The sequence below is a fragment of the Actinia tenebrosa genome, unplaced genomic scaffold (genome assembly GCF_029948245.1).
Source record: "Actinia tenebrosa isolate PJP-AT-01 unplaced genomic scaffold, QUT_ActTen_1.0 PGA_scaffold4__44_contigs__length_22323623, whole genome shotgun sequence".
In the NCBI taxonomy this organism is placed as follows: domain Eukaryota; kingdom Metazoa; phylum Cnidaria; class Anthozoa; order Actiniaria; family Actiniidae; genus Actinia; species Actinia tenebrosa.
Genome location: NW_028292581.1, coordinates 12,306,336 through 12,329,450, shown reverse-complemented (window position 1 = coordinate 12,329,450; position 23,115 = coordinate 12,306,336). Strand labels below are relative to the sequence as shown.

The 23,115-nt window shown below is 39.4% G+C and overlaps 1 protein-coding gene across 1 annotated transcript; it reads left to right on the top strand.

Moving 5' to 3' along the window:
- The first annotated feature begins 150 nt into the window (after positions 1 to 150).
- On the top strand, positions 151 to 22,619 carry LOC116302586 (uncharacterized). Its single transcript, XM_089037088.1, has 46 exons — positions 151 to 408; positions 2,510 to 2,849; positions 3,063 to 3,155; positions 3,884 to 3,961; positions 4,663 to 4,748; positions 5,189 to 5,266; positions 5,346 to 5,415; positions 5,550 to 5,636; positions 5,777 to 5,842; positions 6,538 to 6,615; positions 6,805 to 6,863; positions 7,307 to 7,424; positions 8,085 to 8,159; positions 8,508 to 8,717; positions 8,824 to 9,365; positions 9,655 to 9,712; positions 10,396 to 10,462; positions 10,644 to 10,687; positions 11,093 to 11,140; positions 11,225 to 11,296; positions 11,374 to 11,445; positions 11,610 to 11,660; positions 11,741 to 11,794; positions 12,040 to 12,114; positions 12,285 to 12,371; positions 12,791 to 12,850; positions 13,169 to 13,255; positions 13,552 to 13,649; positions 14,538 to 14,604; positions 14,825 to 14,853; positions 15,437 to 15,506; positions 15,803 to 15,880; positions 16,168 to 16,230; positions 16,899 to 16,994; positions 17,107 to 17,203; positions 17,467 to 17,516; positions 17,792 to 17,827; positions 18,371 to 18,448; positions 18,981 to 19,024; positions 19,125 to 19,194; positions 19,655 to 19,699; positions 20,119 to 20,192; positions 20,579 to 20,664; positions 21,316 to 21,424; positions 22,050 to 22,086; positions 22,433 to 22,619. Exons 2-46 carry the CDS (start codon positions 2,535 to 2,537, stop codon positions 22,454 to 22,456), a joined length of 3,981 nt encoding a protein of 1,326 aa, XP_088893214.1. The 5' UTR covers positions 151 to 408; positions 2,510 to 2,534; the 3' UTR covers positions 22,457 to 22,619.
- Positions 22,620 to 23,115: the final 496 nt, after the last annotated feature.

Sequence of the window (23,115 nt, the reverse complement as noted above, 5' to 3'; positions counted from 1 at the left end):
ATTTTAAGGAAACTGAAATATAAGAAAGAAAGGGAAAACTAGAAAATAAATATATCGCCCTATCCAGCGGTTATCGATCATGCGCAGTACAGCTAGTTGTTTATGCTAATTGTTTTAGCGCGGCAATTCAACTTGAATATCAAGCCATTGTGTATCTTTGTAACGGCTGAACATGTAAATGTGATCAGCTAACACATCCGATAAGTAGACCCTGACCTGACGATAAGATACCTATACCTCGCAATATACACCTCAGTTAACTGCTTCAACCTTTAAAGTTTGATCTAGGAACGGCTTCTTCGAGATTTTCGAACGGGACTCCAAAACGAAAATCCACAAAGTTGACTTGTCAATTTATTTTCAAGCTTGACTGAACTGTCATAGGATTCAGCTAAAGGGAATTCCTAGGTGAGTTAGTTTGATGTATTTTTGTAAAGATCGATTTGATCAGCTGCTGTAGTTACGAGAATTCATTGCAGTTGTTTAGTCGCACGTGCAAACTTGTTTACAATTCGTCAGGCTCAATGCCTGACCTGTTTTCACAAACTAGATCATTTACTACTCTATTTATAAAAGCCATCCTATACCTCATTTATTAAATAACGACAACTTAACTGTAGGATATTTATTCATTCCCCTTTCTGCGCGAGGATCGTTGCTAGAAGACCCAAAGCTCGAAGATTTTCGTTTCGATCAACAAACGAACTTATTATAATTTCTGGTATTGTTTATGGCTAAATGCGTTTGTATATACTTTCTTTTGTACCGTTGTTTGGTTCATTATGGTTCCTCCTTGCTAAAAATTCGTAAATAATCTGTTTTTCAAGGTGGAAGAATACTCAATGTGCGTGTTGAAGCCACAAATAGGAAATTAGAGTTGATTTGTAAATCTCGAGTGAGATAAGAAATGTAAACATTTTATTGTAACAAGACAGAAAGTCAAGGGTTAACATTTCTCAAGCATTCGAAATCCCAACAGTTATATGATCCCAAGATCTCGATCACCACTAAAAGAGGGTAAACCCTTATCCCAATTATTGAATGAGCAATTTTGTTTTAAATCTTGATACCATTTGATATATAATATCCTCCTCGAGAAGAAAAAATAGCACCGTTGTATAATTCCTTAATTGAACTCTGTCCTCAACAACAATACAACGCGACTTGATTGTTGTTTTTGTCATTAAATATGCATTAAAACGGTTTTGAATTCTATTTCCTAAAGTGCCTTTAGATCTCTTGATAATTTATTTTTTTCAATAACTTTTTTTTCCATGAGAGAAAAATGTTTGTATCATATTAATTTGGGAGAAAAACCTCGATCGGTTATAATGCAAATTGCAATAGTGGCTTTGCCTTCAACGACTGTGTTTTTTAATCCCAACATCCTTAGATTGAAACAGCTTGTGTAAACAAAGTCTAGAAATTTCTTTGTTGATGGAGAATCTTTTGTTAAACATTGCACTGGTATATCAAATAACATCCACGATTTTTTTCCCTTTCTTTAGATTGTGGCTGTGGGGTTTCTGATAACAAATAATTTGAATAGTATTTCAAATTTTACACGTTTTTGAATATAAATATCGATATTTCAAATTAGCATTACATTTTTCATTATTTATATTGGTACTTAGGCTTCATAATTCAAAACTCGTTAGCATTTCTGTACATGTACAATGAGACATTTTTTGACATTTTTATACTTTTTTGATTGCATTGTCTCATGCATGTGTCATTTGACTAGGTAACTAAATGAATCCATAATTGCCATCTGTCTTACATATTCTTTCCATCAATATATATGCTTAATATGTAAAACTCATCATTATGGACAGCTTCAAAGAATGTCAGATCTAGGATGATTTCAAGGGAGTGGCTGTTAGCTATATGCAAAGCCATATTCCTTTAGATTATACATACACACATCACTCTTGTAAAATTTCAATGGGGGATATTGATGGCTAGGCACCCATTACCCCCTCTCCTCTCTCCTTCTCCTGGATCAGCCCTCCTCCCTGCACCCCACCCAAATTCTGTCTATGATAATTGATGTAGCATTTATAAATGGGTATTTATCTACAGATAGTCATGTAAGGTTATGTTACATTAAGAAAGTTCCTTAATTTATGCCTTATGCAGGCTCTCTGTAGTACATGATGATTACACATCAAAATGAATACAGTGTGATTGCATGCTAACTTGGCCATGCATGTGAATTTTATTTAACGCTAGCCAACCAGAGATATTTCTGATTTTGATGTTTTTTTCTTTGGCTTGTGAATTCAGGGCTGTAGCCACCAGTACAATTGGTCTGGTCTTAACCGCACCACTTTTCACCTCCAGAACCACTTTCCCCCTCCTAGAAAATATTAAATTACACAAGTAAATAAAAACACAGAGGACTGCCTTTTTTAAATCCAGACCACTGTCCAAGTGGTAGCTACGGCCCTTAAATTTGAAAAAAACTTTTTAATCTCTCCATAATGTCATAACTTTTCTTTGAATATAGGTGAACATTATAACAGAGTTGATGGATGGCCAGTACAGGACCGTGGGATGAGTCTGAGAGCTCTGGTGGGCAACCAACATCAAGGCTGCCTCCAAGACGCAGCACTCTAAGAGTCAGTCACCTTGGAACAACTCATTCTAGGACAGGTGCTGCTTCACCCTTGCATTCCGCAAGAAGATCCAGGTCACTGCCAAGAATGGCGAGCAATGTGCATGTTGCTGATAAAGTGGATGATTTAGCTGCTTCGTTGCATGCTACTAGCGAAGTGTTGTCCACTGCGGATCGCATGCTTGAGCACTACAGGGACATAAATGTGGAACAAGATGATGAAATTACCAAGGTTTGCACAATAGGATTACTGAATATTTTTCTCATTCACTCATTCATTGCTTCATTGCCTCTTCCCACGCTTTGTTTACATATACATGCTTCACACATTTTCATCACCATTCTGATGAAGGCCATTGTCTAGTTCTAGCCAAAGCGTCATGTTTTTTAAAACCTCTACATGTTTTATCTGTAATGTTACATTTAATTAATCGATTTTCTGTAGTTAAGAAATGAACTAGAAAAATCAGCAGATTTGTTGCGAAGAGAAAGGATTTTTCGCAGACGGCGTTTACCAACAACTCCTTCCACTTCAATGGTAAGAAAATGATATAAATAGTATATCAAAAGTTAAAAACTCAAAATTTATGGAAACCCAGAAACAGTTAACCTAAGGCCAGGATGATCAAAGTCAGGGCACAGCTGAATCACAGATTGAATTGGAATTTAGCTTGTTCGGTTTTGTAAGGGGTGAAAAACTGGAGAACCTGGAAATGATCCTCAAATCAAAGTAGAGACCTAACAAAGTTAAACACAAGTCAAGCCAGTGCACCTCTAAGGTTTCATCATTCAATATAGTTGTATTTCTCCTTCAAGGATCATGCTTCATGATGAGTAAAATTTATGATAATGGCTGCAGTTCCACTTGGGTTTTTTTTCATTGTTACACTGGTTTTTACTCTGAATTTTAGGTTTTGAATGGAACCTCTCATTGCAGACATTTCGATATTAGTGTTTGTTGCCATGGTAATGGGGTATCTTTAAGGCACATTTACCACGGCATAAACCATGTTAGATAGGCATGACGGTTTATCGGTGTAACTCTAAGACTAATTAATTGATGTCTACTTCTTGACAGATACTAGTAGCTAGGTTTCACTAGGTGTTTACTCCAACAATGGAACCGCCTAACTCCAAAGAACGTAACAATAGTGTAAATAGACAGAGGGTAAAACCAGAGTAATTCAGTGTTAAACTCCTAGTGGAACCACAGCCAATGTTTAAGATTTACTGTTCATATAACGATTGTGTTTGATTTGATTTTAGTCTGAAGATGAAGCCAGACCACGAAGGACTAATAAAGGACGTGGTAGTGTTAGGTTTAGTGATGACATGGTATCTGAAGTAAGTTTGATTCTAAAATTCAAATCGGTTTTTAAGTTTGCTACTTTTTGCTTTAAATAGACCACAAATAGCTCAGCCAGTATAACAGCGCAGGATTGAAAACTGTTTGTTCCTTCTTTAACATCTATCGTATTGACCACATTTGTTTCTTACAGACATTGACTAGTTTCCACCTCCTTTGCACTATTAAATTTAAAAAATGTTTTTATAACTGAAAACATTTATCCAGATAAACTTTCATTCAATTTACTTCGAGCTCTGAAATTTAATTTACGTGAATTTGACACTATTTTTTCCACCAGTTGCCCTCCACTTATGGGTTTCCTGTGGTATTGGAAGGTACCCTGTAACAGTGAACCCACCCCCTCCCCCTTAAAAATGTGCGAACTATGGGATCCACCCATGCATTGAATTTGCGAACTGTTTTGCATTTCAGTAGACCACACAGTGGGATCAAAGATAAGGATTTAGTGTCACTAATAGGACGTTTGCATTCATGGTGTCATTTTACTTCTACCACCTCCAATATGCTTCACACATTTTCTTTCTATTCAAATTCATATTTCCTTATGACAATAGTAAGACAATTGGTGTTAATTAACTGAACCAGGAGAAGTGTGCAAGGGAGTCTAGTAGTGGTAGCAAGTGAATGACGGTATAATACAAGTGACCACCTATTTTGATTGTGCTACTTCTCATAGGTTGAAGATCTTAAGCAAGCTGTAAGAGAAATGCAAAGTGAACAAAACAGACTGGCTGGAGGACCAGATCCTGAAAGAGATGAACGGTGTGTAATAGACCTTATTAGCGTGGGCACGTAATGGTTCCCCATTTCAGGCCATGTGTCATTCCCTTGAGTATCATTTCTTTGTTTTATGGTTGCACACGAAAAAAAACACGAATATGGATACAACTTAACAAAAAGAATCTAATTTTCACGAGAATGACTCGTGGTCTGAAATGGGAAAACATTACGCCTAAGTAAAAGGGTCTGTTAGCTAGTACAGTATCGTTAGATTGCATACCCTCATATCCGTGAAAAAGCTAACTAACAAGTTTATACAAATAAGTGCAAAGTTTTGTAGGTCTGAGGTCTACTGAACTTACTAATCTGTTCAAATTTGTACAATTTCTTACGACGTTTATCACGGATATATGGTATGCATTCTATCGTGCCTAAAACTTGAAAACTACAAATATATAATTTTCCCTCTTGATTAATTTCAGGTATGGCCCTGCAGGTAGCAGAAGGCTGCACAGTCGTCATAGTAGTGTGAGAGCACCAGAAGATGCCCTCTTGGAGAGGTAAGAAAGAATTTGTGTTTCGGCTAGCAGTACTGTTGGTATAATTGCTTAATCGCCTTGAATTTTCTAATTGTTTTAGAGAACGACTTCTCAGGGAACTCCGAGAAACTGAAGATGCAAGCAGGCGGCAAGCGGAAGTGTTAGTTAAGGTAAAGTAAAGTGTTAGTAAAGAAAAATCCCGTCCCCTTCTTTTAAAACTTTTAAAAACTGAAGCATCTATTTGGATGTTTTTTTAATGTTCAAGTTTTTCCAAGTCTTGATTTAAGAGTATTCTTACTGACAGGGTCTTGATGCCGAGAGAGACGTACTACGAGAGAGTCAACGAATTGCCACTGCTAGAGAAGGAGAATTAGAATCTCTTAGAAGCCAGGTAAATACTGTCTTTCCCCCGACATTTCATCGAATCTCTATGCCTTTGTATAACACACGCGGGGGGAAAAATTAAAGACTTTCTTTGCAGTCTTGTCTTTTCTGTATGTCATACTTCGTTCGATTAAACTTGTTTCATAGTTGCAGGCCGCTCAAAAATCGCAACAAGAAGAGATAGAAAAACGTTTAAAGGAAATTCAGCAAGAGGTGAGTAAGTAAGAACTTGAATCTGCCTAGATAAAATTACAGCGAATTCAAGCAGTTTTATCTGGACAGGTGTTTGCCAAGCCTCAGATACCTACATGGCTAGTTCTGAAGTGCCATGAAAAAATGGCTCCGAAATACCATGTTGGATCGCTGGTTCGAGCCCTGCGGTCGTCACATGTGAATTGAGTTTGTTTGATGTGTTGTTCTCTCCTATGGTACGAGGGTTTTCTCCGGGTCCTCCGGTTTCCTCCCTCCGTAAAAATCAACATGTGAGTTGAGCGTTGTGTGCATAGAATATTGAATGTAGTGGTAGTGCGTGTGAGCGAAGTGTCCCCAATTAGTGCGAAAGCACTATAAAAGATTTTTTTAAATGAAAAAACGCTATTGTTTTCCTGTCATCGCGTCTTTTGTTGCGCCACTTTGGCAAGGCGTATAATAGCATTGCGGCCTCTTGTATTTATTATTTATTTCATAAATCGTAGAAACCTAAATATAAAGACTTCGCCTGTTCGTCCTTCACGTTTTCAGTCGCGACATGCAGAAGAGGCAAAATGCGCAACAAAAGGCGCAACAAAAGGCGCAACAAAAGGCGCAACGAAAGGCACAAAGGAAAAAGTTATATTTCTTCATGACACTTCACAACCACCGTATAAGTGATGTATTTTGATGTATTTTTTTTCTTTTTTTGTCATAAGATGCGAACAGAGCGTGAAATGTGGGAATCGAAACAACGAGAAGTCGGTGAACTCACCAGTGAATTGCGTAACGTGCGGGTAAGTCAGCTTCATGGCTCCAACTGGCTATTAAACAATACCATGACTTTCCGTGATTCGATTTCTTAGGTACATGTAACTTTGCTAGGGTGCAATAAAACCCTACCGAGGGTTGAGCTAAAATAATGAGACGTTTTACAGGTAGATTTCTGTTATCCGTTTATAGTATCCCTTTGATTCTTATCCCAGGCTCTTTTGGACACTGCATCAGACAAGAAAATAAAAGATGAAATACGATCAGTCGCCAGGTAATGTCTCCTCATTAAGGCATAGTTATACTTCAGGGCCTGGTTGTACGAAGCCTGAATAGCGCTTTCCGATGGATAAATACTTATCCAGTACTATCAGTACTATTATCGATGCTGTATTCAAATAAATTTATCCCGTGGACGTCTGAATGGCGAGTTGTCTTGATCTCCTGATAATGGTTGGTATACACTTATTTCAAAAAATGTTGTTTGGATTGGACGATCTGAGACAAAATGTAATTTGTGTGCTTTTACTACTCTTCCCAGTAGACCGAGGTAGTTGTGATTTTTTAATCGCCTTCGTAGCGTCTGTTATGTTATCCGCGAGTACATTTCAAATCGACCACGTGATGCCAATGTTGTACCACGAGGACAAGGTTTTTGCACCACGTGATCAAAATTCAGTCAAGTTTTAATAAACTAGTTCGGTTTTTCTTTTACAGCGAACTAGAAGCGGAGAGACGTGAACTCCAAGAAACTAATCACGAGAAAAGAGTTCTTGCTGCTCGTGTAGATGATCTGGCCAGCAGGCTAGAACAATCTGAACGAGATCGCCGACAGGTAAACGTCTTTATTATATTTTCGTCTTGACGAGTGGTTACAGAAAAGAAAAATTTCGTTTTGATAAACGATGCATTGCGCGCAGAGCTCCTCTGCATTGCGCGCTTAGAATCAGAATCACCTGGAGAGCTGTGAACTAACAATAGGCCGTTTGCATAATGCGTCATTTTACTTCCACTACCAAAATGTTTCGCGAATTTACTTTCTTATTCAAATTTCGTATTGCCTCAAGAGAATAGTAAAGGCGCGATTACGCGGAGCAATTTTCTCTGCATGGAACATTGCAGCGTGTAACCTACAGCGCAATTTTTAAAAATGTTGCGAGACAAGTTGCAGCAATTCAGTTGCGAAAAGTAGAATTCGTTTCTACTTTTGACAACGATTGCGTTCCCGTTGCACCGTGTAGACACTCTTGCAACTTGTGTTGCAACGCCGTTGCAAGACAAGTTGCAGAGAAAATTGCTCCGTGTAAACGCGCCTTAAGACGATTGATGCTGATTAACTGAACGAAAGAAACTGTGCTACGGAGTCTGGTATTGGTATTAAATGACGCTATAATGCAAGTGATTTATTCTTGCGCATTATATCAGATGATTGCATGTTGCTTGTGTGATTAGTTCATGGGTAACCAATGTAAATATTTCTTCTGATTCCCTTCAGGTTCTTGCTGAATTGGATGTCGCGGTAAAGAAGCTCGATCAGTCTGAAGGAGGGAAAACCGTCCTCTCGCAACAGGTATTCTTCTGTTCCTTCTTTATACTATCTTCCTATTCGTACAAAAGTCAACCGCGATCTATCGCGCGATCGGTTGCCTTGTAATAGGGTCCTAGACCTGTAAAGCTTTCCTCCACCTCAGAGTGGTAAAGTTGGATTAGAAAAATACCTTTTCCTACTAGAAAAGAAAAGTAGTCATCAAATAAACTCGCCAAGAAAACTGGAAAACCCGGGGAGAAAACCCGTGACACAAAAATGTGAGGTAGCGCGGCATTTGCAGCGCACACCGTTTGTGATACAAGATCGTTGGTCTGGTGAATCCTAGAAGAATGTATTTTGATTTTTTGAGAAATAATTTCTTTTACCTAGGCGGAGGAGACAAGGAAGCGGTTCACCCAAGCCGAGGCAGAAAAAAACGATCTCGCAAATAAACTCCAGGAATACCAAACAAAGCTACAAGATAACGAAGCGACAAGAAGAAGGCTCGAGTCCAGGTTAGAGGCGCTTGGAAGAGAAGTCAACGAAGGACAACAAGATAGAGAAAGGCTACTCGAACAACTAGATGTACTTCGTAATCAGGTATGAGAATACTTCGAGAAACTACGACTCAGCGATGAAGAATCTCATTCCAGAAAATTAGAGTGCGTGCAAAAAAAAAGGATTTTAAAAAACTGTTTTTTTTTAGGTATTGCAAGGCGAGAGAGAAAAAGAAGACATCGTCAAACAAATTTCTATGGCAACTCGAGGAACAACTCCACGTCGACAATCATTCGGGCCGGCGCTCGGTGGTTCAAGACGAAGCATGGTAAATGGTTCGGGTGATGTGAGTCAGCTCCGACAAAATATCGATCGACTGGAGCGTGATTTGAACACCAGTCGGGTTGGCTTCGGGGATTCCGAGGGGAGAAGAGGATTCGGACGCGGGGATTTTCAGAGAGAAGATATCAATCAAACTCTAGACCAGTTACGGGAAGACATGGATATTAAAGATGAACAGCAAGAACGGTTAATTGTACAGATGAAGGATTTGTTAGATAAATATGAACAGAGTGAAGCAGAGAAAAGACGTTTTGCTGATGAACTTGACAACACAAACAAGAATCTCAAGCAAAGAAGCACAGAAATACATAAACTAAACGAAGAACTTGAAAACAAGGAAAATATGTTGAAGGAGAGCGAGAAGAAGAGGAATGAACTGAAAACAAAGGCTCTTAATTCACTGAAAGAGTAAGTCAATAATAGAGGGAGTGTCGAGGTGAGGCCGAGTATCGACATGGATTATGATCCCTTGCAAGGAGGGAAGGGCACGTGGCATAGTGGTAAAGCACTCGCCTCTCCTCTCTGGGGTCCTCTCCAGTTTGATTCCTGGACTCGGCAACTCATGTGTTTTTAGAGCTGAAGGATTTCCGCGGATCTCGGGTTTCCTTACACTTCTACGGTATCGTATGGAACCCGTTACTGACGTATCCCCTTCCACACCATCCCCTCCCTAAGTAACTTTCTGTTTTGTGTTTAGCTATCGAAGTAAATGCAAGAGACTGGAGCGAGAAGCAGACCAAGGAAAAGAAGCAATGGTTAGTGTTGCAATGATTCATCTTTTTCCCGTTTTTTTTTTTTTGTTTTTTTGTTTTTTTGTTTTTTTTATTTTATTTTTATTTTATTTTTATTTTTGTTTGTTGTTTTTTGTTTGTTTGTTTGTTTGTTTGTTTGTTTGTTGTTTTATTTATTTATTTATTTTTTTTATGTTATTATATTTGCAACTATCTATTTCGGACTTCCAGTTATAAAATGAGAGACGGGTACATCCATGAAATTCATAGATTTTCACCTACGAAACCTTTGAGGCGATGCCACACCAGGCGCAAGTCGTGATCTTGTTCTCCTAGTTCGCCTTGTTTAGAGACTGTTCAATGCGTGAACTTAGCGGCACAAAGCGCATGCGCCTTAGAGCCTAAAGGACGATTTGTAACGGAACCACAAAGAAAAACAAAATTTTACCTCGTGTAACCACAGAAAGCCCAAGTAAAAACGTACAAAGTCGAAAGTACTGATGCCATCCAATCCGGCGCAATTCACAAAAGCGAATCAAAAGCGAAATCGCTGGTCTCAGTGGTGAAAGTATTCGCGGATTGGTTGAAAAGTAACACGTGATGGTGACATGATTGGCTCAAGACAGATATACAATGCTCTTATGTGCCATTAAGCTGAATCGTTTGAAAGCTTTTATTTAAAAAATCTCTTTGCTATTTTAAACCAGGCGCGTAGTGAAAGACTAGAAAAAGAAATGCGAGAATTGAGATCCGCTAACAATAGTTCTACTGGAGGTGAGTATCTTCTTTTTTGTACTTTTTACGGTCTTTTTTCCTTCCATTCATCCTTCCATCCTTTCTTTTTCTTTTTTTATTAGTCTCAATGACAACTTTGAGCATTAGTAATATATATATTTATTCGACTTATCTTTAACGAGTCCAAGATCACGTTACTTCACTTTTCCCTTTCTATCAGCACCGTCGTTTAGTACTTCAAGAAGAGACATAGATGACTTAATGGTAAGTTATCTTGCTGCTCACAGGAACACTCAGCAACTGAATCTCGACAGTTTCTAGTTGGTGTACTCATTCACGGCGTTATATAAGGGCATCGTAGATCTTTTCTTAGAGAGTGAGCTTGGTGCTTTGTGGTGTAGCTCGGGTGTAAGCATTTTTTGGTCATCATGCAATATTTTACTCTCACACGGCAGCAGCCGCTATTAGCGTCGTCACGCAACGCTCATTCCCCTAAGTGAGCGTTGCGTGACGACGCTAACAGCGGCTGCGTAGTAGACTAGCATTATATATGTTGTTTATATTGTACCTAGACCGGAATGCATCATATTCATTGAATTCATATGACGCGTAACTTCTATCACTAGTCATGAGGATTGAGCATAGAATTTTTGATGTTTAAATCACTAGGATCAACGACAAAGACTAAATGATGAACTTGCCCTGAAAAATGCTGAGGTGAGAATGAATGACGTTTGATGAGTAACGTTGCTGTCCATTGCTTGCAGTAGTTAGATAAAACTATCGATATCTTGTTGCCAGATTCGTGAACTTCAAGCAGTCAGGTACAACGGTGAAAGAGATATGTCAGATTTGAGAAAGCAACTCGAGAAGGTACAGAACCACTAGCCGTCTATTTAACGTCACTTTATTTAGATTAATTCAATAATTTTTCACTCTTTGATCCTTAGCTTGAAGCGGAGCTTCGGACGCATGAGGCACAGGCATCATTAGCACACATGGAAAAATTAAAGCTAGAAGAGGTAAAAAATTTCCTTCCTTCCTTCCTTCCTTCCTTTCTTCCTTCCATCCTTGTATCCATCCTTGTATCCATCCCTCCCTTCCTTCTGTTCATTGTTTCTTTCATCTATCCACCCACCCATCCTTCCTTCCTTCATTATCATCTTGATTCACTTTCTTCATTCAGACTCTTCAGACTGCACAACGAGAAAAAGAACAGGAAGCTAAAAAATTCGAGGCACGTTCACTTCGTATTCTGAATTTTTTTATCAGTTCGTTTAGAGAGGGTTTTTGAATCTTACTTTCTGTCGTTCACAGAGGAAACAAGAGGAAAATCAGAGTGACCTGGAATCAATGTTAGCTGAACAAAAGGTTTGTAGTTTAAAAAGGCTTATTCATACGAATATAGATAAAATAAATCACTTACTATGTTTAAACTCGCATCGAGCTGCATTGCCATAGCAACCTTCAGTCTTCTTGATGAAAATGAGGTGTCACGTGGTACATGTGCATCACGTGAAATGCCTTGAAGCGCAAGGAAAAGAGCGAAGATTTCGGTCGCAATGTAGCTTGTTTTATTTTATGTTCACTTGATTAAATCTGGGTTTTTTTAACAGAAAGAAATCAAAGACCTGCGAACTAAGAATGCGAGATTAATGGCCAAAGTACAGCAGGAAATCGCCGAAAGACAGGTTTGAAAAAAAATATTTTAAAGTAAAAAGTATTTTAGTTAAAAACACATACACACTTTTTTACATAAAACTTTTAATGAAATATGAATCGATCAAGAGAAGAATTTACTGCTCTCTTTCTTCCCATTCAATGCGTTCAACATTGTACTGTTTTTATTTTATTTTTCAAGGTTGTGGAAGAACGATTCCTTGAGTTGAGGGAACAAGAGAGAAGAACAAAAGATGAGAACGCGTCTATATTCGCGCAGCTGCAACAGGTTAGACTCTTTTCTCTGCTATCACCACTTCCATCTCACGTACCCAAGGGCTTCGCCCTTTTTCTTTCTCCCGCTATGGAAGACCGGATGGCGTAGTGATACGTACGGCGCTTGCGTTGTAGGCCCGGTTCAAAAATCGCTTGCTCGGTTGCTTGGAACCAGAACTTTATGTAACATCTGCAATCCATGTAAAGAGGACCCTCAATCTGCTCTAGCTGCAAATCAAGTTGCTTGCGTAGTTGCGAATTTAGAAGCACGAATGGCATAGCGGTGAAAACGCTCGCCTCTTACCAACTAGTGCGACCCGTGGTCTAGTCACCGGTCGTGGTGTAATATGTGAGTGGAGTTGTTTGTTGGTTCTCTCCTGTGCTCCAATTTGTTTGCTCCAATTTATTTGGATAATTTTTGCGTTATTGCAGGAAAGAGATGAACACACAGTGGGGTTGAGAGAATTACAAGAACAAATACAATCCCTTGCTGTAAGTACAACATCCTTCCCTTGATATCAATGACCCTTGCTACCCGCAAACTCTGGGTCAGTCGACCTGAAGTATCAGTAGAACGGAGTTTGTGATGGATAAAATAACGTCAAAGAAAGAGTACGTTATGCTTAAAATTGTGTATCGTTCTACATGTCAACATTGTTCTTTGCTTGGCTTTTTACTATTTCTTTATCATTTGTCCAATCACAAGCTTTGTTCTACCGGAAGTACGTTGTACTCAACATCGAATTGGCTTCCCATTGCTATTTTCAATGCAAATAAAACATATATCGACGATTCTTTGGGTATTTTCAGGCCAGTCACGAGAAGGCTTTACAGGAGACTAAAATCCAGTATGGCAAGGAAAAAGACATGTTTGAGAATCAGTTAGCCGACATGAAGGTAAAAAAATCAGCAATAAACATAACCAAATATAATACATAGGAATTATCCCCTTAACACTGCTGGCTGCACGTAATGGACCAAATCTATTTGGGCGTAATGTTTTGCCCATTTCAGACCACGTGTTATTGAGAATAAGATTCTTTGTCTGAGTTTTTTAATGTGTCATGTGCAACCGTTCAGGAATAACACTTGGTTTGCAATGGGAAAACAGTGGTTTAGGTCGTATACTGTAAATATAGCTCAATTCAGCTTCGACTTTCGTCTAAATAGCGTCGGCCTTCTTTCCTTCGCAGCTGCAATTGGCAGACGAAACGTCCACAATCAAAGCATTAAGAAACAGACAAGAGAAAGACCGCGAACAGATAGAACGTTTGACACAAGACCTGAACACGTGAGTACATGGAAGATATGACCTGTGTTACACTGATGAGTCGATCATGATCAATGTTATAGGAAAAGTGACTAGCCCGTGAGACCCTCCTCCTTGCTGCTCTAGATTTGCTCGAAAATGTGCGAGAACACAGCGTCTTGGGTGTCTTAAAATTGACATCGAGTTTTCTCTGGGGTCTATCCCCTCTCTGACGAACACGAAGTGCTACAATCGATGAATAAAGCAATGAGATCCTTGTGCATCATTTCTGATGTCATGCAAAGATTTGCAACCCCCCTCCCCCTCCCCTACCCTATTCAATGCTGTCCCACCTCGTGGATGGTAGCTCTCAACCGCTCGCCCATGCAACATTGCTAGGGGGAGGGGGTTGGAAGACTAAACTTCCCATGTATCTATAGGAAAAGGGTTTCCTGTGTTGTCGGGGTCTCGAGGTATTTTTTCGCCGATTGTAGCTCTAACTCTAGAGGGCGTAGCAGGGCTTTTTAAAGCAGATGGCGCGAGTGATTTAGTGGAATGGTTACAAAATTTAGAAGGGAAAATATGAAATTTTATGTGCTGTTGTTGATGTCAGCAGTAAGGTAAAATTGATAACAACTATAGGGTTCATGCCGAGATATGATAAAGTAGTTTTCGCATGACTGTAATTAGCTTAGTGCCATAAGTCTGGCAGTGCCGTGACCTTGGCGTGACCGTAACCGTAACCGCGACCGCGCCGTGTTTATGCTGTGTTCCGGGCATTTGATTAGATGGAGAGTAAATTCTCGAGCAATGTGATAGTTCTGGCGTATGCCTCGCCGTGTCACGTTCGTGTTCGTGCTGTTTGCTTTTCGCAGTCATACGAAAACTGTTCTATAAGTCACGTGTTTACTTGTCGTTCTTTTTACGCAGAGCAACAGAGGATAATGCTAAACTGCAAAAACGACTGGAACAAGCAAAAGAAGACAGCGAAAATGCGGTAAAGTTCATCGATTATTTCTATGATATTTTGAAACAGCAAAAAATATTTTGTATTGTTCTTTATTTTTGTGTTCATTCATTTATTTATTGCTTCATGTTTTAAATATTTATTTACTCACTTCCTCGTTCATTTTGGCTGTTTCTTTGTTTGTCTGCTCATTTGTTATTTAATTTATTAATTGATAAATCATCTATTTCTTTATCATACTTTTACACAGAAAGAGAAATTAGACATGAATCAAAGCAGGTGAATGGTCTTACACTCAGTTGATTGAGTTTTTTCTTTTGTTTCTTCATCATGCATCTTCGTCATTATCAGTCATCTTCAACATCATCATCGTCGTCATGCATCATCATCATCATCACCACCATCATCATCACTATCACAATCATCGTCATCATCACCGCCACCATCATCACTATCACCATCATGATCATCATCATCGTCATGCATTATCATAATCGTTGTCATGCATTATCACCATCATCGCCGTCGTCGTCATTATTAGAATAGTCCCTTTCACAGTTGCTTGCGCCATCTTGAAAGGTAGCCGTGCCTTTGTATTGAAGCGAAACGGTGAGCTTGCAATGATAGAGACATGTAAATAATTATCCAAGGTGTTAAAAAAGGTCTCTATCATTGCAGGCTCGTCTCGCTTCGATGCAAAGGCACGGCTACCTTTCAAGATGGCGCAGGGAACTGTAAAAGGGACTATTATCACCATGCATCATGATCATTATTATTTTATTTGTTGTTCGTTTACTTGTTTGTTTGTTCATGTCTACTGTTTTTCCCTATGCTAACATCTGCTTACGTGTTCTCACTCCAGGTTGGGTCAGCTGGAAGATAATCTTCGTAGAAGTCAACACTCACTTGAGAAAGCAACCGAAGAACAACAGGTGATTTTTAACTTTTCTTTGAATCAACACTTGTATTATCAACACTACTTGCTCCCTACTTTCAACCAATCAGTAGCTGATTCAACATTCCTCTCTACCAATTAGAAACGGATTCTACACCTCTCTTGACCAATGAGAGGTCCACTCTGCTCTCCCATCGACAAATCACCATATGATTGCATGTGTTATTGTCATGTTGTAATTTTAATTCATTCCCCCAGTTTTAGTTTTTAGCAGGAAATTTTCAGTTTTATTGGTTGAAAAGCAGGATGCTAAGCTGTTATTGTTCTTAATAGGTTCTGTGGCAAAAAGCAGATGACCAACTGGAGAAAATCATAGATCTTATCTGTAGAGAATCTGATATTCCACTTCCGGTAAGATCAACGATACATGTACATTTTACGAGATCCCTGTGGCAGATCGGAAACGAGTTTTGCCTGGATTCGATGTGATGACATCCTGTGGTTTAGCGCACTCGTTCACGTAAATCGAAAGGACCTTTGGGTGCCAAACTATAGAACGAATCTATCTATTATTACTGCCTCGTTCTATTGTTTTATGATCCAATAGGTCCTTTTGGTCCATGTGAACGAGTGCTAACCCATCCTGGGCCGGTCCAGAATGAGCTTCTACTAAGCTGGTGTCTTTTGTTTCTCGACAGACGTTGCTTGCTAGTGGTGGTAGTAATCGACACGACTCACACCATGGAGTGGCTGAAATAATTGTAATTATTGATTATTGTCGAATCCGTATTGTTCTGCTTTACGACATTCTCTAACATACATAAGTACGAAATCTGACTGCGTGACATGACACATGCCATGTGAATGTGTGACATTAATAACGACACATAAACACGTGACATTATGAACAACATATAAATGCGTAACGTTTATGAAGGCATAGAGCAGTTTTCGTGTTTGACTGTAAAAAGCTCACGGCACGAACACGGTCGTGACATGGCAAGGAATACGTCACTCCAATCACATTGCTCGAGAATTTACTCTGCCTCCAATCAAATGCCATTCTCGTACCCAGACCCTTCTCACCAAAATGTCTAATCACCTTGATCACAAGCTGAGAAGGCTTTGGGTACGAGAATGAAGGGTTCACTCCAAGGTCACGGCACTGCCAGACCAATCACATTACGCGAGAAAAAAATCCACCATCAAAAGTCTAGAAACATCACGGTCGCGGCAAGGCACGCATACGGCACCGAATTTTTCACAGTCATACTGCTCTTTGAATGCGTGACATTAATATCGACACATTAATGCGTGACATTACTAACGACACATAAATGCATGACATGACTAACAACACTTATGAATGCATGACATGACTAATGACATATAGATGCCTGGCATGACTAACCACATATGTCTTTTGCAGGGGAAGCTAAGATGGCTTAACGAAGAACTTAAAGTACGATTATCATCTGAGCGACGTCTACGAGAACAAGCAGAACTGGGTACTCGAAGAATTCGAGTAAGTCCATTCTTTGAGTTGTGCGTAAATTCATTCAGCTGCGCAAAAACGACTACGCGAATCAAAGAAGAGACCAAAGCTGATTACTGAAGAATCTTGTTGTTTTTCAAAGGACTTGGTCCAGAAAGCTGAAGAGGACAGACAATATTTCGTATCAGAGCTTGATCAACAGTCCTTGTTGCTGGACCAGATGGCATCTCAAAAGAAAGGTAGAATATCGGCTCAGCGTATAAAAAATGTTAAGATTACTCTACCCTGCTCTACTAGTCTTTTTGCAGTTTATGCCAGCATTCCCATGACGTCACATGTTTGTTTAGCTAACAACCCCCACCCCCCCCCCCCCCCCAAGCACAAAGCAGCAATGACCTCAAATAAAGGAAACTGTATTTTCATTTATCCGTTTCCATTTTTTATTTTCGATGTCCTTAACTTGTCAATGTGTTGACTTGTATGTATCACCTTGCCATCACAGGACTCGAGACTAAACATCGTCAGAACTCCGATGACATCAAAGCATTAAAGGTATATGACTGTCTATTAGATTTGTTGGTGAGGCTGCCGCTCAAAAATAAACCTTTTATTCTTGGGCTTAATGTTGTTGTTTTTTCATTTAAGACCACGTGTCATTCTCTTGAGAATAAGATTCTTCATTTGAGTTGTATCGATACTCATTTGACTTCTCATGCCTTAAAAAAAACAAGAAATGATACTCTAGAGAATGACACGTGGTCTGAAATTGGAAAACATTATGCCAAGCCCAATAAATATACTAAGCAATGTTCAATTTTTTTCTTCAGGACCGAATCCGGGAACTTACTAAACACTTACAAACCGTAAGTATTTTCTTGAAAACTGACATATGTTTTTGAATACGGTAGTTGAATTTAAGCCATCTGCCTCCATTAATCAAGAGAAAAGCAAGCTTGTGCAGTAGCTATTTCGGGTTAAATCTTGTGCAATGATTAGTTCTATCATCATTTCACAAGAGATTCACCTCCCACCAAGACAAGTCCACAAGCTTGTTTTTGAGGACAAGAAAATAACTAAATGAATGATACAAGCGAACATGAAAATTCGGCAAAGGCGAAGTACAATGGTTTTTTCGCGCATTTTTTATCATTATCCCGCCAGGCTCGGTGTCGTATGTGAGTAGAGTTGTTTGTTGGTTCTCTTCTGTGCTTCGAGGGTTTTTCTCCAAGTTCTACGGTTTTCCTCCCTCCTCAAAAATCACCTATTAAATTCCAATTTGATCTTGAAGAAAACTCCGGATGTGACGCAGGCTAGCTTTCACCTAGTTATAGCCTATAGCTCTGTTGTGATTGTCCCACGCTGTGATTTTTAGATTTTCAGATTAACTTTCAGTCATTTGTTATCAGAGCACACGAGTTCTTCAATCCACGACGGAGGCTCTTGACGATAAACAAAAGGTGATGGAGGAAATCGACGAATTAAAGGTATGAAATAAAATCGCCTCAGTCAAGACATTCTTAGGGTTCAACCACATTACTCAAAAATAACCTTTATATATGAATAACAATGGAACAGCCGCCATCTCTGTTAATCTAACAAGAGAAGCTAAGGGACGGACCATTAGATTTGGGGGAGGGGGGGGGGGAGGTTGGGTTGGGCAAAAACCAAAAAAAAAATCGAACACAGCTTTTAAGAGTGAAAAAAAAATCGTGCTTAAGGTTGGGTTGGGCAAAAACCAAAAAAAAAATCGAACACAGCTTTTAAGAGTGAAAAAAAAAATCGTGCTTAAGAAAAGTGCCAGAAAAAAATCCAAATTATGTCCCAAAAAAATCCTGCACAGCCATGAGGCGTAAAAAAATCCTGCACAAATAAATTGCCCACCCCCACCCCCCCTCTCAAAAATCTAATGGTGCGTCCCTAATAAGGAATGCTTTGTTATCGTCAACGAACATGGCGGCTATGACGTAACATGCTCCCAAAGATTCCACAGATTCATGAATTGAATTTCTTTCATAGGACGAGAAACAAGAGAGGGATAAAATCCACGACAGATATATAAGGTAAGATAGGGCCGCTGTACTCTTGTGGAAAATAAACCATTGTTTTGTTTTTTTTAATTTTCGTCTCATTTTTGTCCGCCTTTGCTTTGCTTATTTCCAGATACAAAGAAAAAGTAGGAAGTATACGAAAAGAGTTGCAAGGAATGAAGACAATGGCAGATGAATATAAGGTAAAACATCGAGTTAGTCCAAGTTCTACTCAATCCAAAATAATGTCCAACCATCAGCCATTCCAGGGATGAGTAAAGACAGGGTCTAGTTGGAATGGCAGTGCATCGTGGGACTGTTTTAGGGCACATATTTCCAAGATAATAATAATAAAATCTAAAAATCTAAAAATCTACAAAGCTTTTCGCTGTTGTATCACAGCGTGGGACAATCACAACAGAGCTAGGCTCCAAACTAAGTGAAAGCCCAGAGATCGAATTAGAATTTAGAAGTTGATTTTTGAGGGGGGAGGAAAACCGGAGAACCCGGAAAACCCTCGAAGCACATACGACACTCGAAATCGCCAGGACTCGAACTCGGGCCGCATTGGTGAGAGGCGGCGCATTAGCAGCGCACGCCACCGGTGATTCCCAATAATAAGATGGCGCCTAATTGGTGTGTACTTTGTCTTTTACCCTACAGCAAGAAAGCCTCGACGCAAGTAATATTTCTTCTAGATTAATAGAGGTAAGATATGCTTTCTTTACCTTGTCAGAATACGAGTACAGTTTTACGATGCACGTTTTTGCGACTCGTGTTGTCCTATCAAGCCTTCAACCCGACCTTGTGACTTAAACATCAGGGCCCAGCTGTACGAAGCCTGGATAGCGCTATCCGACGCATAAATCTCATCCAGTGGATAATCCTACTGGATAACAGCATCGTCTTATCCACTGGATAAGATTTATCCGTCAGATAGCGCTATTTACCCTTCGTGCAACCGGGCCCAGGCGTTTCAATCACAGTTCCACCAACTACCAAAATCTTTTTTATGGTCTATAGCAAGAGAATATTAAGCTTCATATTCTCTTGCCTATAGTCGAAAATGACTCTATTTCCACCAATCAGAAATAGCGCCTGATTTATTCCATTTTTCATGATCATAGAGTTTGGATAAATTATCCAGCCCGAAAGCTAAACAGCGTCGGCTTCATTTTCCCGACACATCTTCCACAATAAGGTAATGTAATGTTATATATGACAGAGATGTGTTCGTATGACTGTGAAAAGCTCAGTGCCTTATGCCTCCCTTGACGCAAACGTGATGTTTTCTAGAATTTTCATTGGCAGATTTTTTTTCTCGCGCAATGGGATTGGTCTGGCATATGGTCTCAGCTTTGTAGCTTTTTAAGTAACTAACTCTATTGAAATAAGTATATATATGCAAATGCAAGAACTTCAAGTGCTAGAGCTGAAGTGGTTCGGATGATCACGGTAATAAGTTTCCATATTGTGAGTTTTGATGTGAAATCTGCTGTAATGCGAAGTCGAAATCGTAGATTACAACACTACTGATTCTTAATCCTTAAGACGACTCACAAAAGACTATTATCCTATTACCTACAGACCTGGGTCTAAACCAAGCTACACGGCCACAGGGGAACTGTCTCCAGCCTCGTCAGACGGTACATTATCAGTCTTATCTCAGGATTGTGAGTACAAGAGAACCTTTATATTGACTTTATATATTAACTTGACCAATTTTCGTGTCACAAGCGAAGTTTTCGAGCCGCCATGTTTGTTTTCTTGTACTATTTGGCGCATGCGCATACGTTTTTCAGTCATGCAACTCTTTAATCTAGACTCTTCCACAGTCTCTCGCTCGTCCGTTCCGTCTCCACGCTTAGAGACTGTAACGGTACAATGACCGAAAGGACTTATGGGTCCCAAAAACTTGGACCCAGCGTGCTTTGGGAACCAGCATACTCGTCCACAGTCTCTCTCGTTTTCGCCACCATCTTGAAAATATTGAAACGAGAGAGACCGTGAACAAGTATTTTGGTTCCCAAAGCACGCTGGGTCCAAGTTTTTGGGACCCATAAGTCCTTTCGGTCATTGTACCGTTACAGTCTCTAAGCGTGGAGACGGAACGGACGAGCGAGAGACTGTGGAAGAGTCTACTCTTTAATCTCGTACCCAGAGCCATTATTTCTTACTGCGCATGCTCGAGGAAATAATTATTATAATTACCATTATTTCGTCGAGCATGCGCAGTAAGAAATAAGGGATCTGGGTACCGTCATTTTGGTCCAAAACAAGTCCAATTATCACATGTTCAAATTTGCGGTTTCATTTCTATTCAGATTCTTTTTCACCATCATTCAAATCGGACAGAAAAAGAACTGCTAAGCGAGGACCGTCGTCTCGAACACCAGGATCCATGTTGTACGCTGATCTTGACTACAAAGAAAGGTAAATTATCATAGAAATTTATTTATGTCTGGGAAAAAAACCCTGAATTTACTACTTTCCATACTTCCGTTAAATGTTCAAATACAAAGCCGACGTTTATTCGCGGTACATTAGCATGAAGAGACAGCAAAAGTCAAAACCAAATTATTGTTTGTACTTTATTTTTTTCCGGTCCGGTATCCTAAAAAGTCGTGCGTTCTGATTGGCTGTTTGAGCGGGCGGTATTTTGTCAGTATCTGCCCGCGCGCGGGTTCCGGTATCCTTTGCTGCTAAACAACAAAACAAAACGATGTCAAAAACAAGAAAAAATAAACACGGGAAAAAACAAATAAGTTATTTACCGTCCTATAGTTAGTCCGGATAGGCTTACTAACTTCACTGAAATAAGTGTATACATGTGATAACAAATTCGAGAGACGTTAATAACATATTGATAAGATTCCCGTGGATTTGGAGGAAACTTCACGCGCCAAAACGGGCAGCTTTGCGACTCTCGTTACGCCTCTGAAAATTACAAATTTGGGCATTCCTTTTATTTTACCTCAGTCGCTCCAATTAAATCTTTGAGTTGGTGTGCGTTTGAATTGGTCTGTGACGATTTGTTTCTTTTGTTTGTTGCACTTAGGCCTTCATGGATTGATGCAGCATCGCCATATGAAGAGGTCAGTTAGATTCGCTCATTACACCACCCTTGCTTTAGACAAAAATATTTATTTAAAAAAATAGTCCCACGGAGAGAAACGTCGAAGCAGGAAAATGAAAATATAAAGAAAATGTGGGGGTCATAGGGCGATATCTTTTTTGCTAAGGGAAGCTGAATACCGTAAAGTAGAGTACGCGGATTATAATTGAAATGTCAGAAGAATGGACTACGTTCGGTGTGATGAATGAAATAAACAATGAGGTAAAAATATCACTTGTCCTTTGGGAATTGGACTTGAACCAAAATAGCCTTTATTTACAACAACAACAACAACAACAACAAGTGCTATTTTCTATTTGTTTCAGGCGGAGAGGGAACAGCAAATCTAAATGCGCATAAATTATACAAGAACATGTTGATATACAGCCCATGGAACATATAAAACTAGACTATTATTTATCTTAATCTCTGTATAAAACTAAGCAATCCAGGTCAAATAAAACATCTAAATGACAAGAATAGAACCATTGCCTACAATTCTGCCAACTTTAAGGCTGTTCCGAGCTTTAGAAATGAAGATATTGGATATTTAAGCTCGTATCGTCAAGATACCAGCCCTAGATTCGCCTCTCCTCGTAAACATGCTTCACAAGAAGTATATAAAACTGGGAGAGCATTACTACCAAAACCAAGGGCCCTTGATTAGTCTACGGTGGCGTTTCCTTCGAGTACTACTTTTGGGCGATGTCTTTTTTTCTATTATGGTCCTGGTACACTGCTTCGACTGCTTCTAGCCATGTAGCCGGGTTCTCTCCAAGAACGTTCGTTAGCTTTGTCATGGAATATTCTCTGGTCTTTGAAATAACGTCTATACTCTTTTGTTCATCTTCTTCTAGTTGTTCTTTTTCATCTCGTTCTTCTGCTACCTCTTCTGCGTCTACTTTGAGATTTTTTTGAAATTCACATTCGGTTCCGGTTGAACCAATATGATTAGTGGTTTGGGTGAAACTGGGGTGCGAAGAAACTCCATGTCATAAATGCAGTCCAA